General features: G+C 43.8%; 1 protein-coding gene across 1 annotated transcript in view; it reads left to right on the top strand.

Moving 5' to 3' along the window:
• The window catches only part of LOC103220719 (aryl hydrocarbon receptor-like), a 52,982-nt gene that overhangs the window by 27,023 nt on the left and 9,212 nt on the right, over positions 1-16,747 (top strand). The window contains exons 4-8 of the mRNA XM_073004990.1: positions 3,291-3,417; positions 7,551-7,693; positions 8,327-8,529; positions 9,456-9,565; positions 9,736-9,877. Coding sequence (XP_072861091.1) covers positions 3,291-3,417; positions 7,551-7,693; positions 8,327-8,529; positions 9,456-9,565; positions 9,736-9,877 — 725 coding nt within the window. The remainder of the gene's footprint in view (positions 1-3,290; positions 3,418-7,550; positions 7,694-8,326; positions 8,530-9,455; positions 9,566-9,735; positions 9,878-16,747) is intronic.

The following is a 16,747-nucleotide window of genomic DNA, read 5'->3' as shown; positions in this document are numbered from 1 at the left end:
GGAAAAGAGGAAGTTAAATCATCCGTCTTTGTAAACAACATGATCTTGTATCTAGAAGTGTCCAAAAGCTCCACCAAAAACTCTTAAAACTGATAAATGAATTCAGTAAAGTTGCATGATGGAAAATCAACATGCAAAAATCAATAGCATTTCCATACACCAATAATGAACTAGCTGAAAAAGAAATTTTAAAAAATTCCATTCACAATAGCTACAAAAAATACCTACAAACAAATTTAAGAAGGAGGTGAAAGATCTCTGTAATAAAAACTACAAAACACTAATGAAAGAAATTGAAGCAGACACAAAAATAAATGGAAAAGCTTTCCATTTTTATGGATTGGAAGATCAATATTGTTAGAATGACCATACTGCCTAAAGCAATCTACAGATTCAGTGGAATCCCTATTAAAATACCAGTGACATTCTTCACAGAAATATAAAAACAATATTTGAACTTCATATGGAACTACAAAACACTCTACAGAGCTAAAGCGATACTGAGCAAAAAGAACAGAGCTGGAGGCACCACACTGACTTCAAACTATACTACAAATCTATAGTAACCAAAACAACATAATAATGGTCTGAGACACATAAATAAATGAAACAGAATACAGAACCCAGAAATAAAGCCATATATTATAGCCAAATGATTATCAACAAAGATGCCAAGAACACATATTGGGGAAAGGACACCCCCTTCAATAAATGATACTGGGAAAACTGGATATCCATATGCAGCAGAATGAAACTAGACCATTATCTCTCACTATATACAAAAATCAATTCAAATGAAGTAAAGATTTAAATGTAAAACCTGAAACTATAAAACTACTAGAAGAAAACAGGGGAAGTGCTTCAGGACACTGATCTAAGCAAAGTTTTTATGGCTAAGACTTCAAAAGCACAGGCAACAAAAACAAAAATAGACAAGTAGGACTGTGTTACACTAAGAAGCTTCTGCACAGCAAAGGAAACAGTCAACAGATTGAAGAGACAATCTCTAGAATAAGAGTTATTTGCAAGTTATTCATCTGACTAGGAACTAATATCCAGAATACACAAGGAACTCAGCAGCTAAATACATAAATGAAACAAAAACCAAATAACCTCATTTAAAAGTGGGCAAAAGATCTAAATGGACATTTCTTAAAAGACATACAAATGGCCAACAGGTATATGACAAAAAAAAAAATGCTTATCATCACTAATCATCAGTGAAATACAAATCCAAACCACAATGGGATATCATCTTATCCCAGTTAAAATGGCCTTTATCAAAAAGACAAAAAATAACAGATGCTGGCAAGGATGTCAAGAAAAGGAAGCCCTTATACACTGTTAGTAAGAATGAAAATTACCATTATAGTAAACAGTATGGAGGTTTCTCAAAAAAAACTAAAAATGGAACTACCATATGATCCAGCAATCCCACTACTGGATATTCATCCAAAGGAAAGGAAATCAATATGCAAAGGGATACTTCACCCCATGTATACTGCAGCACTATTCACAATAACAAAGATATAAAAACAACCTAAGAGTCCATCAATGGATGAATAGATAAAGAAAATTCGGTATATACACACAAAGGAATACTATTTGGTCACAAACAAAAAGGAATCCTGTCCTTTGTAGCAACATGGATGAGCCTGGAGGACATTATGTTAAGTGAAATAAGTCAGGCACAGAAAGACAGATGCCATAGGTTTTCACTCATATGTGGAAGGTGAAAAAAACTGAGTTCATAAAAATAGACAGTAGAACTGTGGTTACTAGAGGCTAGAAAGAATAGGGGTCAAGGAAGGTAGGGAGAGGTTGGTTAACATACAAAATTACTACATAAGGAATAAGTTCTACTGTTCTATAGCACTGTAGGGCAAATATGGTTAAGAATAACTTATTGTATATTTTCAAAAAACTGGAAAATAGGGTCTGAATGTTCACAACATTAAGAAATAAATGTTTGAGGTGATGGATATACTCATTACTCTGATTTGATCATTACACATTTGTATATACATATGGAAATATCTCTCTGTATTCCATAAATATAAATAATGATTATGTGTCAACTAAAATTTGTTTTAATGTTGTAGCAGTAGAGAATTTTCTGAAATCAAGGCAATGCAAAGACTGAGTCCCTCCTTCTCCATCCCACACACATTCCCACTCCCACCCCCACATGTATCCTACAACATACCTGACAACTGCACTGAGACCTTTCCCTCTAACTTGTGATGAGAAAATACATGTACAGAAGTTTTACAGTCTCCTCACCTTTCCTTAAAAAGGTATTGTATCATTATGCTGTATCTAGTTTTCAGCTGGGAATCTGAGAAGGGGTTTTATTTATTAAAGACAGTCCTGAGGCCACAGCACCTGCCAGAGCCTCTACCCACACTCACTGTGGTGTCCATTCTCACATTGCTATAAAGACATACCTGAGACTGCATAATTTATGAAAAGAGGTTTAATCGACTCACAGTTCCACATGGCTGGGGAGGCCTCAGGAAACTTACAGTCATGGCAGAAGAGGAAGGGGAAGCAAGGCACATCTTCACATGGCCAGAGCAGGAGGAAGAGAATGAAGGGGAAAGTGCCACACACTTTTAAATCACCAGATCCTGCGAAAACTCACTCATTGTCATGAGAACAGCAAGGGAGAAGTCTGCCCTCATGATCAAGTTGCCTCCCACCAGGCCCCTCCTCCACCACCCAGGATCACAACTCGACATGAGATTTGGGTGGGGACACAGAGCCAAACCATATCAGTTACCCAGAGGAGCTGATGAGTGACTTCCATGGAAACTCCACATTCTTCTTCCATAGAACTTCAAGCCAACTTTCAAGGCTATTTCAACACCTTCCCATGGGTATCCCCATCTCAGACATCTCCTGGCTACTTCTTTGTGATTTATCTCCTGGGCAGTCACAAAGTTCTTGGAGGCAGGTACTTCCACTGCCCCCAAGAACTGCCATCCTTTTTGCCACAAAGTACCAACATGACCTCCAAAACCATAGGATACCTGCCTCATACACTGTGTTCTGGGTCTGGGGAGAGCAGCAGCCTGAGAAGATGGGCTGTGCAAGACCAGAAGAGGGAAGTAGGGAGCAGAGTGCACCAGCTAGCCTTGAGGACAGTGGGGACAAGGATGCATAGTTACTTGGGGAGAGTTTCAGAAAGGCTGGACAGACTCAGGGACATTTGAAGTAAATGGGTCACATGCTGGCCTTGGGAAGACAGAAATCTTTAGGAGTATGACTCTGCCCCTTGGTCTTTGTAGTCAGATGTCATCTACCAGAGTGTGTTCGAGCTGATCCACAAGGAGGACAGAGCCATGTTCCAGAGCCAGTTACGCTGGCCTCCAGACACAGCATCAGTCAGCAGAGAAGCAGATCCGGATACCAGCCGTAAGTCACCATCTCAGAGGAAATGGGGGTGGAAATGAAATCAACCCTGTACCTATGTTTCAACCCTTCAAGTCCATGAGAAGGAAAGTAGACTAGGGAGCTGGACATTCTCAGCTGGAGGGTCTGTTTCAGAAAGCATAACAGAACACTGGCTCAGTTCCATGTCCTTGGTGACGAGATGAACCAAGAATGAAGTAGTATGTGCTGACACAGGACTCTGCATCTTTTAGAATCTCTTGTATCTCTGAACTCATCTGGTCCTCTGTTAACTGGAAAACATACATGTGGCATGAATTTCTGTTGTTTTTACTACCAATAGGATGCAGGAAGGGATTTTTGACTGTCTTGTTTACTGATATATCCTCAGTGCCTAGCAGAGTACCTGACACACAGTGACTCAGTAAATATTAGTTGCTTGAATGAATGAATGTGCAGATGAGGAGATTCAGGCTGCCCATATGGGTCCATCTGGCAGGACTCGCACTGGAGGAAATGCCCTGCATCCCCTAAATCGCGTTCAGGTGGCCAGGAGTCTCACATCTGTGTATCTGATGAGCACATAGGTGGGTGACCATTATGCCCTAGATGTGTGTTACTCCATTGGCTGGTGGGAAACCACAGACACTCACCAACAGGCAATATTGTTATTTACAGGTAAATGCCATTTTGTAAGCACAGACACAGGTCCCTTCTCCAGGGATTTAGAGTGCATTTTATGCACCCACACAGGACCGAAGGAAAGGCTCTTCACTGTTTTGTTGCGAATGATGATCAAAACTGGAGGTTTGACCAAGAAAAATAATGAAGCCATAGGCCAATATCTGCACACTAATGATGTCCTTTTCATGGTAGGGAGTCTAAAATATTAAACAAAAATGAACTTACAAGGCTCACTATAAGTATAGTTGTGTGACTTCTGAAGACTTGGCTTTAATTCAGATCAACTTTGGCTAGTGTGAAAATTTTAATCCATCTTTCTCCAAAGCTGCTTCCTCTCTAGAAGTTCCACACAAGACTCTCTCAACCAGCCTAAGGTCAACTGGGTGGTTACTTATCACAAAATATATCTTTACTTTCTTCCTCCTTACCCCCCATCAGATTTCCAGCTCCTTGAAGTCAGTCAGGATCCTTATCCTCAGCATTGAGCTTTGCACCTCTGTGTGATGCCTCATTCTGTGTCCCACCCTGTCCACATTGACTGGTCAGGGGTCTCAGGGGGAAGGAACAGAGGTCTGAAGTTCAGCCCGGGCTGTGGGAGTGGAGTGGGCACCTACTCCAATTCCTCTGTGTTAGAGTTCTAGAAACAAAGCATCGGAGCAGAGTGGGGATTTTTGCCACCCAAGTAGTCTAAGGCCAAGACACAACACCAACAGTCTGGTATCCTCACCCCTCACTAGGTCCTACATTGTTACTGTGTCTAACTTAGTGGTTCCTTATGTTTGTTCATTTCTTTCTCAAAGAAACTAGTAACTTTGTGTTCCAACTATATTTTCATACATAAATCTAAAATATTTGAGAAAACTTAAAACACTGTTAGTAATAACTCAACAGGTTTTCTGTTAAATAAATTGAATAGCTATGCCCTAACAGTTCTGGCATTTGTTCAAAAGATAGTGAGGTCAACAATACTCCAAATTATCTCACTTCATTCCTAGCACTTTGAAGTCAAGTACGAAATACTATCACTTTTATTTATGTCTTATTTTATATGTAAGGTATAAATATACTCTGAGGCAGCAAGCCCTAAGGTAAATTTACAATGTACCATTATAATCCTTGATTTCACTTCTCTGGAATCTTTCATTCTTTTTTCCACCCCAAATATTAATTGGAATTTTCATCCCCATTTAAGAAGAGTTTCCTGGATTTTAAACCATAGTCAAAATACATTTGTGAATGTCACAATTTGCAGGATTTTGCACACATCCTGACAGCAGCAAATTTGAATTACGTCCTTAACAGTGCATATTCTGAAATTTTACATAAAATTTCACATTTTTAATTCCTTTTATACCCTTATACTGCCACAGTCGCAGAAACTACGCAGTAATCTACCTCCATGTCTATGTGTGCATGACAAGTCCTCAAAATACAAGTAAAACCTTCATCACAGTGCTATAAACATGCCAGAAAACATCTAAAGACCACCCCATCTAACCCAAATTCCAGTTGATGTACACTTTATGCACATGTGTATATGTTCCAACATTTACTGAGGGTCTACCATATGCCAGGCACTGTGCTAGGGGCCTTATTAAATCAGATTAAGAAGAAACAGTAGTAAAACTTACCAGACTCTGATTAAATTCTTCCCTTCATCCCTCCCATGAAAACATTTAGGATTGCTAATCTATTACAAGCTTGCTTTCATCTTATTCTTCCACAAAAGTTGAGTCTAGATGAATTAAATTTTTATGTGACACAGGGAGAACCATCGGTGTACATATAATCAGACTTGTCACGTTGAGAATTATAGCAAAACAATTTGGGTTTTGCATCCTTGACTTTCCAATGAGGCATAAATGAGACTTTCATTTTTAACCCCAAGAATTTGACTTTCCTCTTATTACTCTCTGAGAGGACTTCTCTACGAATTCCTTGGATGGGAAAGAGCGGAGGCTGAATCAGCACTCCAAAAAAGATGAAAGTAGCATTCTCCACAAAAGTGTTTTTTTCCTGGTAAGAGAGACTATCCAGTCACTTTTCTGTGCCTAATGTTTTCTTTTCCTGCTGAAGTAGCAGTAACTGACATTCACTCTAGAAAATGAGAAGGAGAAAATTATCACGTCTACCACACTTGGTTCAGTTTTCCATTTAATGTTTACTGAGCACCTATTATGTGCCAGGCTATGTTCTAGGCACAGAGTAGAGAGAAAAACAGACCAAGTACCTATTCTGATGGATCTTAAATTTCAATGGGGTAAGGGGGCCAAAAATAAAGACATGAATAAATATGTAATGTTTCTGGTGGGGAAGTGCCAAGAAGAAACTAAATTAAGGAAAGAGAAAAGTTACCGGATGGGCACACTATCATTTGAAGAGGTATGGATAGTCACAAAAATAAGTATGTGAGGTAATGCGTATGTTAAATAGCTTCCTTTAGCCATTCTACAATGTATACATATATCAAAAGTTTTACACCATAAAGATATACATATTTTACTTGTCAATTAAAGAGGTATGGATAAATTGGGGGAGAGCAATGCAGGTGGAAGGACTGGCAAGGGCGCAAAGGCCCTAAGGCAGAAGTGCACTCAGCATAGCTATGGAATAGCAAGGAGTGCAGGGAGGTCACAAAGTGAAGGGAAGACTGGTAAGAGATTGCAGGGTTGAGGGTGCATATTAGGTTAGCCTCTCAGGCCACTATGAAGACTCTCAGATGGGAAGTAACTGGAAAGTTCTAAGCAGATAAATGACATGATGTGACATATTTTATGTCGCTATGGCAGCTGAGTGAAGGACAGATGGTAGGGTGCAAGGGTGGATGCAGGGATACCAGTTAGAATGCAATGGCAAAGTTAAGACAAGAAAAAAAATGATAGTAACAGCCAAGTCTTATAGAGGTTATAATGTACTAGGTACTATTCCAAGTGCTTTACGTATGTAAAGTTGTCTAATTCTCCTAGCAACCTTATTAAGTCAGATGAGAAAACTGAGGCCCATAGAGAGGTTAAATAACCTAACCAGAGTCACAAAACAAGTGAGGCTCCAGTCTGGGTCCAGGTTCACCATAATGTTCTGCTCATCTCATGACAAGGAAACTGACCAGCACAGTAGAGGTGAAGGGGATGACAAGTGGTTGGCTCTATGCTATAGCTCAACAGCGGAGCCAACAGGGTAACCAATGGATGGATATATATGTTACAGTGCATCATCCCATTTTTATTTTGGTCCTCATGACATGGCGAAGGAAGGCAGGCAGGAAGGACTACTAGCATCATGTGATGTGTGAGAAATCCAGCCTGAGTGGCTGATCAAAGTCATCCAGCCAAGTGAAGGTCACAGTTCACTTGGCCACAGGGCTTGTGACCCATTTTTTGACCCACCAGCTGCTTCCATAGCTATAGTATTTCACCTCTGTGACGATGGCTGCACTGGTGGAGTCTCCTCAGTGTGTGTCTCTGTCCTTCCAGCTCTGCCTGGAGAGAGTTCCCTCCCACTTAGTGGCACCCCTCCTGCCAGCGTTCAGCATCTGCCCTTGGAAGACCCTTCCTACCTGGAGAGAAGCTTTGTCTGTCGGTTCCGCTGCCTGCTGGACAATTCTTCTGGGTTTCTGGTAACCATATTGTCTTTACAGGGTCAGGACTCGCAAAACCAGTATGTAAGTCTGCTCAGGTGGAACACTGCCCAAGGGTTGGGCCTAGCCTCCTCACCACCCCAGGAAGGGTCCGCAGGCCTTCGGCTCACTAACATTTCAGAGGGTCAGCCTGTTGAAGATGCAGTTGTCTTTCGAAACTTCCTCTGCCTAGTTAAGACTTGGGATATGTTTACTTAGGATTCAGATACACCTGTTACCTCTGGTACAGCCCTACATGGGGAGTCCCTGGTGAACTCAGGATGTTAACATTCATCTTCTTCACCATCACCTGGAATTGTATATCCCCTCACAGCTTAACTCACACTATGCTCTGCAGCTTTGGGAAAAGGGCTGTATGGGGCAGGGCCCTGAGGGAGGGCTGAGGAGCCATGAAAAACGATGAGTGCCTGCTGGGCAGGCCAGAAGAATTAGATTCCAGGCCTGCAAACACCTGTGCTATGTTGCGGGTTCAAGGAGAGCTCTGCCTGTTTGGCTCCCAGCAGGATACTGGACTCCTCTGAATTCCGTAAGGGGGCAAGTTCTATACAGTTTTAGCTACTTAACATCCTCCTACCTTCTATGCTCATTATGTTTGCGGTTTTCTTTTTCCAGGAATTGAATTTCCAGGGCCATCTCAAATTCCTCCCTGGGCAGAACACTAAGTCAGAAGACGGCACCTTCTTGTCACCTCACCTTACCCTGTTTGCCACTGCAACACCTCGTCAGCCTCTCACCATCCTGGAGCTCCAAAACAAAACATTTATTTTCCAAACAAAACACAAATTGGATTTCACACCTATAGCCTGTGATTCCAGGTATATTCCTCTGACTGAAAATCATGACTCTTAGGAGTAGTGCTTCAAGACTAGTTATGGCGCAAATCCTGAGCCTAGAACCAAAGCAACGCACGAATAATAGCTAGTCCTGTCCAAATAGGTTTCGTGAAATTAGTCAGTAGAAAATATGCTGTGTTTATAGAGACAATGTACCAAATCTTCCATGTAAGATACGGCATTTGAGAGTGTGATACGGAGAGTAAATCTTGGGAAAAGTTTATCTCCTTCTTGGAGACTTCCATTAACAGATCATAGCAAAGCCCCAAGAAGTCCCACTAGGAAGAAATCTAATTAGTTCGATTCATTTTTTTTTCAAACTTATTTAACAATGGAAGCCTTCTTGGGCGAACATCAACTAACATGCAACAATATCAGTGTTTCTTAGAACACAGTCTAGAAAACACTGGCTTAAGAGCAAGTAGTATGACTTGCAAGGTTTACCTGTTCTGGTAAGATGATAGTCACCCGTTTGATGAAAGCTGTGGAACTTCTTAACAAAAATTCCAATTGTTCTCCCACAAGCACAATTTTGTGTACAGTTTCGGGGATTCTCTTCATTCCAGGACAAGAACGCTTGCTCTACACCACAGGCAAATAAAAACAGGCTTAAAGCAGAATTCTGAAACTGCATGTGTGGCAGAAGTGTCTGAGAGGACACCACAATCTTTTCAGTGTGGCAGCCCCTTAAAGTTCTCGCCCCAGCCGTGCTGATGGGGGGAGGGGTGCCCTTCCCAGACCTGGGTTTCCAGAGGGGTCCCTCAGGTTCCTCCTTGGCTCGATGAGAACTGTGAATGAGAACTGCGAGGAGCTGTGCAAAGCGTGGGGTGGGGCAGTGACTCTTCATTCCTTCTGGCATTCCGCGTCCGGGCTGAAATAAAAGGATGTGCGATGTCTCCTCTACACAGAGGGAAGGTGATTCTGGGCTACACCGACAGCGAGCTCTGCAGGAGGGGATCCGGCTACCAGTTCATCCACGCGGCAGACATGATGTACTGCGCCGAGAACCACGTGCGAAGTGAGTTCCAGAGGCGCCCTGCGGGCCTCACACTGCCCCGTGGGAGGCGGGCTAGACTCCTGCACCCTGCCCGGGGCTCCTCCCCACCTCCCGCGGGGCCGGCTCCTGAGGGCTCCGAGCGGGGTGGTGGGCGGCGGCGTCGGACACGAGCCCCGTCTCTCTTCCTGCAGTGATGAGGACGGGCGAGAGCGGGCTCACGGTGTTCCGGCTGCTCACCAAGCAGGGGCGCTGGCTGTGGGTGCAGTCCAACGCGCGCCTGGTGTTCCGCGGCGGCCGGCCCGAGTGCATCGTCGCCCGACAGCGGGCCCTCACGTAAGTGGCCAGGGCGCCCTGGCGGAAGCCACGGTCGCGTCTCCGAGGCGCACCCTGGCGGAAGTGGAGCTCCCTGACGGAAGTGGAGCCCCCTGACGGAAGTGGAGCCCCCTGGCGGCTCCCTGTCAGAGCCGGCTCCCCAGTGAGCTTCCGCCAGCCGGTAGTACATGAAGATCCCTTGGCCTGGTCGCCGTCGTAAGTGAGGTTCCGATGTAAGGGCCGTTGCCAGGCGGGATGTAAGTGAAGCCCCGCAGGCCGCGCTGTTAGTCCGGGCCTTGTCCTGAGGGTCGGAAATGAGAGCCGGACGTCAGGCGGGCTGATGGCGGCGAGCACCGTGAGACTGCCACCCAGAAGTCCCTCAGTAGCCTCCAGGCCTGAGCCGATGGCCGCGGGGCCCCTCTTGTCTAGTTGTTTGACATTGGAGGGAAGGCTGAACCCCTCACGGCCTCGGGTACTCCTGTAGACTAGGGAGAGTGCACCCTCCGGGGGGTTTCCTGATGTGGAGCCAGCGGGGTGGGTCACTGTTTCCAGGCTTGGCGTGCAGAGCCTTGGAGGCCGAGTGCCACTGGAGAAAGTGTCTGTGGCTTTTTTTTTTTTTTTTTTTTTGAGACAGAGTCCCCATTCCTTCCAGATAGCAGCTTGAGCATGAAGAAAGGCATAACTAAAATCAGTGTAAATGTTAATTCTTAAGTCCCTTCCCAATTGCAAGGCTCTGAGAAGAGCTATTAATTCCACCTTTTGAGCCAAGATAGAAGCCGGTAAGGCCTAAGATTCAATTACCTCGTGTTGACTGACAAGTGCATGCCCACTTTTTCTGCTTCCCTGGTGCATAAAGCAACTTCCATCTGTAAATCATTCTAGCTCAGGATTATCTAGAGGTTCATCCTTTAAATCTGGCCAGCTGGAATAAACTTACTCCATAACTCGTATACAAGAATGATCTAGAGTGCCTGTGGGATCAGGCAGATAGGTAGCTGGATTCAAAATCTGGCATTCTTTAAGAGTTACAGCAGGAGTGTCTAGCAACAAAGCCTAATATTTCACTAAGTATCCCCCTGTCATCCAGTGGTGTCCTTCAGCTTCTAGGATTCCTTGTACTTGATGTGGGGTTAAAACCTCCACATGTCTTAAAGTCAGTTTATTGGCTTCATCTACCAAAAGAGCAGCTGCTGCAACTGCCCTGAGGCATCCAGGTCATCCTGAAGCTTCCTGGTCTAATTGTAGAAAAATATGCCACTTGTAGGGAGATATCTCCCAGCTTCTGGACAAGGATACCCAAAGCAGTTCTTTGTTTTTCAGCCACATAAAGGAAAAATGGCTTATCAAGATTAGGGATCTCCAGGGCTGGAGCTGATCCAAATTTCTCCTTGAAAGGATTAAAAGCTTGTTTACAATTGCTATCCCATTCAAAAGGATCTACATCTGCTCCTTTCAGGGCCTCATATAACGGCTTGGCCATACGCTCAAATCCAGGCACCCGTAAACAGCAGAATCCTGCCAGCCCTAGGAAAGCCTGCAGCTGCTTTCTGGTTTTGGGTTCTGGAATGCCCAGGATAGCTTCCCTTCACGCTGGGGCTATTGCCCAGGTGCCAGGGGTTGATATATATCCTAAGTGTTTAACCTCTTGAGATGAAACCTGGGCCTTATGCAGCAAGGTCCTATACCCATTAGCTCCTGGAAAATTTACCAACTTAATGGTGTTTTCTTCTGAATCTCTTTTGGTTGTGCTAGCAGCCAACAAATCATCCATATATTGGATAATAGTGACCTTATTCAGTTGTAATAGCCTTAATTTCCTAGCCAATGCATATCCAGACAGATGAAGGCTCTGCCTGAGAGCCTTTCCTGGGAAGAACCGTCCAAGTAAACTGAGAAACTAAATGACTCAATTAACTTGGGATCTGTCTGTTCAAACGCAAAGATGAATTATGAATCAGGGTGTAATGGAATGCCAAAAAAATGGCATCTTTAAGATCTAAGATTGTAAATCAGTCAGCATCCCCAGGGACCTGGGCTAACAGCACATAGGGATTGGGCACTATAGGATATATGGGAATGACAGCCTCATTGAAAGCCTGAAGCTTTGGGAGGCCGAGATGGGTGAATCACAAGGTCAGGAGATCAAGACCATCCTGGCTAACACAGTGAAACTCCGTCTCTACTGAAAAAAAAAAAAAATACAAAAAACTAGCCAGGTAAGGTGGTGGGCACCTGTAGTCCCAGCTGCTCGGGAGGCTGAGGCAGGAGAATGGCGTAAACCCGGGAGGTGGAGCTTGCAGTGAGCTGAGATCCGGCCACTGCACTCCAGTCCAGGCGACAGAGCGAGACGCCATCTCAAAAAAAAAAAAAAAGCCTGAAGCTATTGAACAAATCTATAGTCACTGTTTGGCTTTTCAACTGGCAAGACTAGAGTATTACAAGCAGACTCACGGGGCCTTAACAACCAGAATTGCAAAAACTTGGTTATTAATGGTCCAATCCCTCTTTGTGCCTCGAGCTTTAAAGGATATTGTCTCTTCCAGGGGTACAGGATACCAGGCTTAAGTTGGATGCAAACCAGGGGACTGTTTAATGTTTTGCCTGGAACCTCAGTGTCCCATACTATAGAATTTACTTGGGAGGTTACTTCAATAGGTAAGCTAGATAAGTCACCTATTAACTTTCCTCGCTTATCACAGAAAAGGAGAAGGAGCAATCTTTCATCTGCTTTGTTATTTCCGAAAGGTACCACTGTTTGCAGCTGATCAACAAATCCCTTCCCAATAAAGGGGTGGAACAGTCAGGCATTATAAGAAAGGCAACTGAGAAAACCAAAGTCCCTGATGGGCAGCTTACAGGATAGGTAAAGTGGCATCGGTGAGCTTGTCCATCTAACCCCATGACCATACACTTTTGGGGTGACAGAAGCTCATTATAATGGTCAAAACAGAGTAAGCAGCTCCTGTATCCAGAAGGAAGTTAATATTCTTATCTTCAAGAGTTACCAGAGGCTCCTCTGAAGATGTGGCTAGTTGTCCAACAGGAGGTGTGTAAGAACGTCTTGGGCCCCACCACTCTTGGGCTTGCTCGGCTATTTTGGCCATTTGGGTGCCAATGGCTCCCCTCAGAATGCTGAGCATTCCCTTTTCCAATGGCCAGTTTTCTTACAGTATACACACTGATGAATATCCAAGGCATGGTAACTCAGATGCCCAGCTCTGGGCTTTCCACCTTTTTGCTTCACTAGTTCAGGTCAAGGGCCAAAAGGGTAACCTCATGTTGGAGGTGAGCTTAAGGCTGCAGCCAAGAGCTGCACCTTGTAGGAGGTTCTTTTTGCTCTTTCTGCTTCCCCCGTTCTGTCCCTGTTCTTAAAAATGAAAAATGCCATATTCAAAAGCTGATTTATAGGTCTCTGGGGACCCATAGCTGTGCTTTGTAGTTTCTTACAGTTATCAGGGGCAGACTGGGTTATAAAATGTACTCCCCAAAGGGTCTGTCCTTCCCTTGAGTCAGGATCTGTGTTAATATATTTCCTAGTAGCCCCAACTAAACACTGTTGGAACAAAGCTGGATTCTTATCTTTACCCTGAGGAACTTCCTTAACCTTTTCATAGTTAACAGGCTTTGTCATACACTTCTTCATCCCTTCCAACAAACAAGTGACCATATGATCTCTCCTCCCTAAGTCCTCACTCATCAGCATGGATCCTAGCCGTCCCCAGGATGCATTGTTTCTCTTTCACTGTACAACACAGAGACAACAGAACATGAAGATCCTTCCAAGTTAAACTATAGGTCAGAGTTAATTTCTCAAACTCGTCTGTGAGTTTTCCTGGATCTTCAGAGAAATGACCAAACTTCTCTTTACAGAGAGTCACATCAGACATAGAAAAGGGGATATGTACTCTTTTTTGGTTTTTGTTTGTTTGTTTGTTTGGTTTTCTGTTTTCTTTGTTTTTGTTTGTTTGTTTGTTTTGTTTTGTTTTGTTTTTGAGACAGAGTCTCCCTCTGTCGCCCAGGCTGGAGTGCAATGGCACAATCTCGGCTCACTGCAAGCTCCACCTGCCAGATTTACACCATTCTCCTGCCTCAGCCTGCCCAGTAGCTGGGACTACAGGCACACGCCGCCATGCCCAGCTAATTTTTTGTATTTTTAGTATAGACGGGGTTTCACCACGTTAGCCAGAATGGTCTCAATCTCCTGACTTTGTGATCCACCTGCCTCGGCCTCCCAAAGTGCTGGGATTACAGGTGCGAGCCTCTGCACCCAGTCAAGGATATGTACTTTCACAGTGCCTTCTTCCCCATTTGCCACCTCTCTAAGTGGACAAAGATTTCCCTTTGGAGGTTAATAAGAGGCTCCACTATGAGTAGTCCTCAAGGCTAGGTTCCTCAGGGAGTGGTGGGTGTAGAGTGGGACTAGGCGGGTAAGGAGGTAGGACAAAGAGGTCTCAATAGAACTTCCAGGTCAACTAGAGGGAGAAAGGGTCGACACACCTGAACCTTCAGAGATGACAGAAGGAGGTTCTGCTCCATTCAGAAATGCTTACTGAACTCTGGGGGCTTGCATCAAGGGATCATCTAATATCTAGTATGTCTAGTTCATTTTCTTCATTTCCTCTCATTAAACATGCACATGCCTGTTGCAGGGTTTTATCCCAACTGAACAGCCAACATATTCGAACATATGGTATTTTATCTCATTTTTGTCTCTCTTACAAAACAAATCAAGTGGAAGTATAGTATTAAAGGCCATAGTTCCAGTGGGAGGCCATTTCTCTTATTTTTCCAGCTAATACTGAGGCCAAAAAGTATTACATAGAAATATCAGTGTTCTTTTCTTAAGCCCATTTAGTTTAAACAGTTCCAGTGTTCAAGAATACATCCTAGCAGTGAGTCCTTTGGGATCAATGTCATGGTTCCTGAGAAGGAGGCAGGTGACGTTGATAGAAAAGTTCCAAACCTACGAGATTGTATTGTTACTGGCCAAGTTCCACTGAAAAGGATGAGAGAGGTTTTTAAGGCCAGTTGCATTAATGAGGGGATCCCTGCTGAAAATCAAATTCTCTTATTCACACTATCCAAATAACATAAATGAGCTGAGCCATGAATCTTAGATTAACCACAACATGGATCTGACAAAATAAATGCTGAATAAGGCAAAGGAAATGAAGAGAACTTAGATGGGGATGACCAGAGCAAGAAGCCTCTGGCCAGTAGTGCCAGCGTGGGCTGGACAAGCAAAGACAATTTGCCCGGATCCAAGAAAGGAAAGAAGTTTTTTAGTGTGCAAATGGAACAAAACAGCAAGGAGAAAAGTCCCCTGATTTCCAACAAAACACAACCGCACCTATCTAATCGTATTGCTCATAGCTGTTAAATACCAGATCTCAATCAGCAATTTTAGGGGTGAAGCCTAAGCAGCTAGAGTCTTAAAATAACCCAAAGAAAACCAAATCCTGCAGTGCCTTTTTTCCCCCAGTGTTTCACAAGCAAACAGGCAGAAATCAGGAGGTACGCAGGAGAAGGGAAAGGTTAAAATCCCTAAGACCAGTTAAATGAAGACTTCTGAAAATGATGGTGAAACAGAGATACCAACCAAGAAATTGATTCATGCAGCAAAGAGGGAAAGGCAGATTAATACTAAGAGCATAACAGTTAACATCCTGTGATACCAAATCCGCTCTTAGCTGAGAGGGACTTTACTCCAACCCCCTAAATCTTAGGAAGGACTCTAACCTCCTAAGTTGGGCCTCAAATGCCGGTTCAGTCAAGCGTACTTACCTTTTTTAAAGGGGGGCCTTTAACCCTCTCTGTCTTAGGAGAGACTCTAACTCCCCTAAATGAGCCTCTAACCCAATTCCATCCTCTACCCAAGTAAACGCACCCCACTTACCCAAAGTTGGCCAATTGGTGTTGCAAGCAGATGACTTTCCCTTGGGTGGAGGGTCTCTTTGGTAGAATCCCCATGGGGTTTGCCAGGAAAGGGTTCCCAATCCAGACCCCAAGAGAGGGTTCTTGAATCTCGCACAAGAAAGAATTCAGTGAGAGTTCACAGTGCAAAACGAAAGCAAATTTATTAAGAAAGTGGAGTGGTGAAAGAAGAGCTACTGTATAGAAAGAGTAGGGCATTCCTGAAAGTAAGAGGAGGAACATGCCCACCCTAGGTATAATATTTGTTTACATATAGGATAACAAAATGTGGGGATGTGCTCTACTATTAATACAAGGGTTTGGAATAAAGGATTGATTTTTTAATTACTATATTTTGCAAGAATCAATACTATTATCTTTAAAGCAAAATTAGGAACGTCTTTGTTCTCAAGATATTGGGATATTGGTACATTCCTGATTCTGGGTCTGTTTAGTAAACATTATGAATCTGTTCCCTTAACCGTAAACATCTAGAGGCTAGGAATGCCTAACCTCCTGGAAATGCAGCCCAGCAAGTCCAAGCCTCATTTATCCTCACCCTCAGTCATGATAGAGTCACTCTGGTTCGAATGCCTCTGACATCCGGAATGGGAAACTTCATTCTCTGTGTTCACTGATTCTCTTCCTCCTGTACTGCAGGCTCGGCTGCTCACTGCTTGCAAAGCCAACGACAAGGACCAAGTGCAGTGAAAGGAAAGTGACTTTATTTTCCAAAGCTAGCAGTGGGGAAGAAACTGGTGTATGCCTCTAGAAACCACTTCAAAAGTTTGGGCTGAGGGAAGCGATTTTAAAAAGGGAACCTTGATATGGGAGGCATGCAGGAGTTGTGCAGGATTCAATGGATGTGTGTCTTGCCCCAATGCCTGTCTTGAGTTATGGTCCGCCTGGAGCTTCAGGCTGATGCCATCTTGACAGTGACTGGGCGGTAGTTTATTCATCTTGAGAGAGTCTGTAAGA

Source organism: Chlorocebus sabaeus, chromosome 2 (assembly GCF_047675955.1).
Source record: "Chlorocebus sabaeus isolate Y175 chromosome 2, mChlSab1.0.hap1, whole genome shotgun sequence".
Classification (NCBI taxonomy): Eukaryota; Metazoa; Chordata; class Mammalia; order Primates; family Cercopithecidae; genus Chlorocebus; species Chlorocebus sabaeus.
Note: the sequence above shows the minus strand (reverse complement) of the source record. Positions and strands in the feature narration are given on the sequence as shown.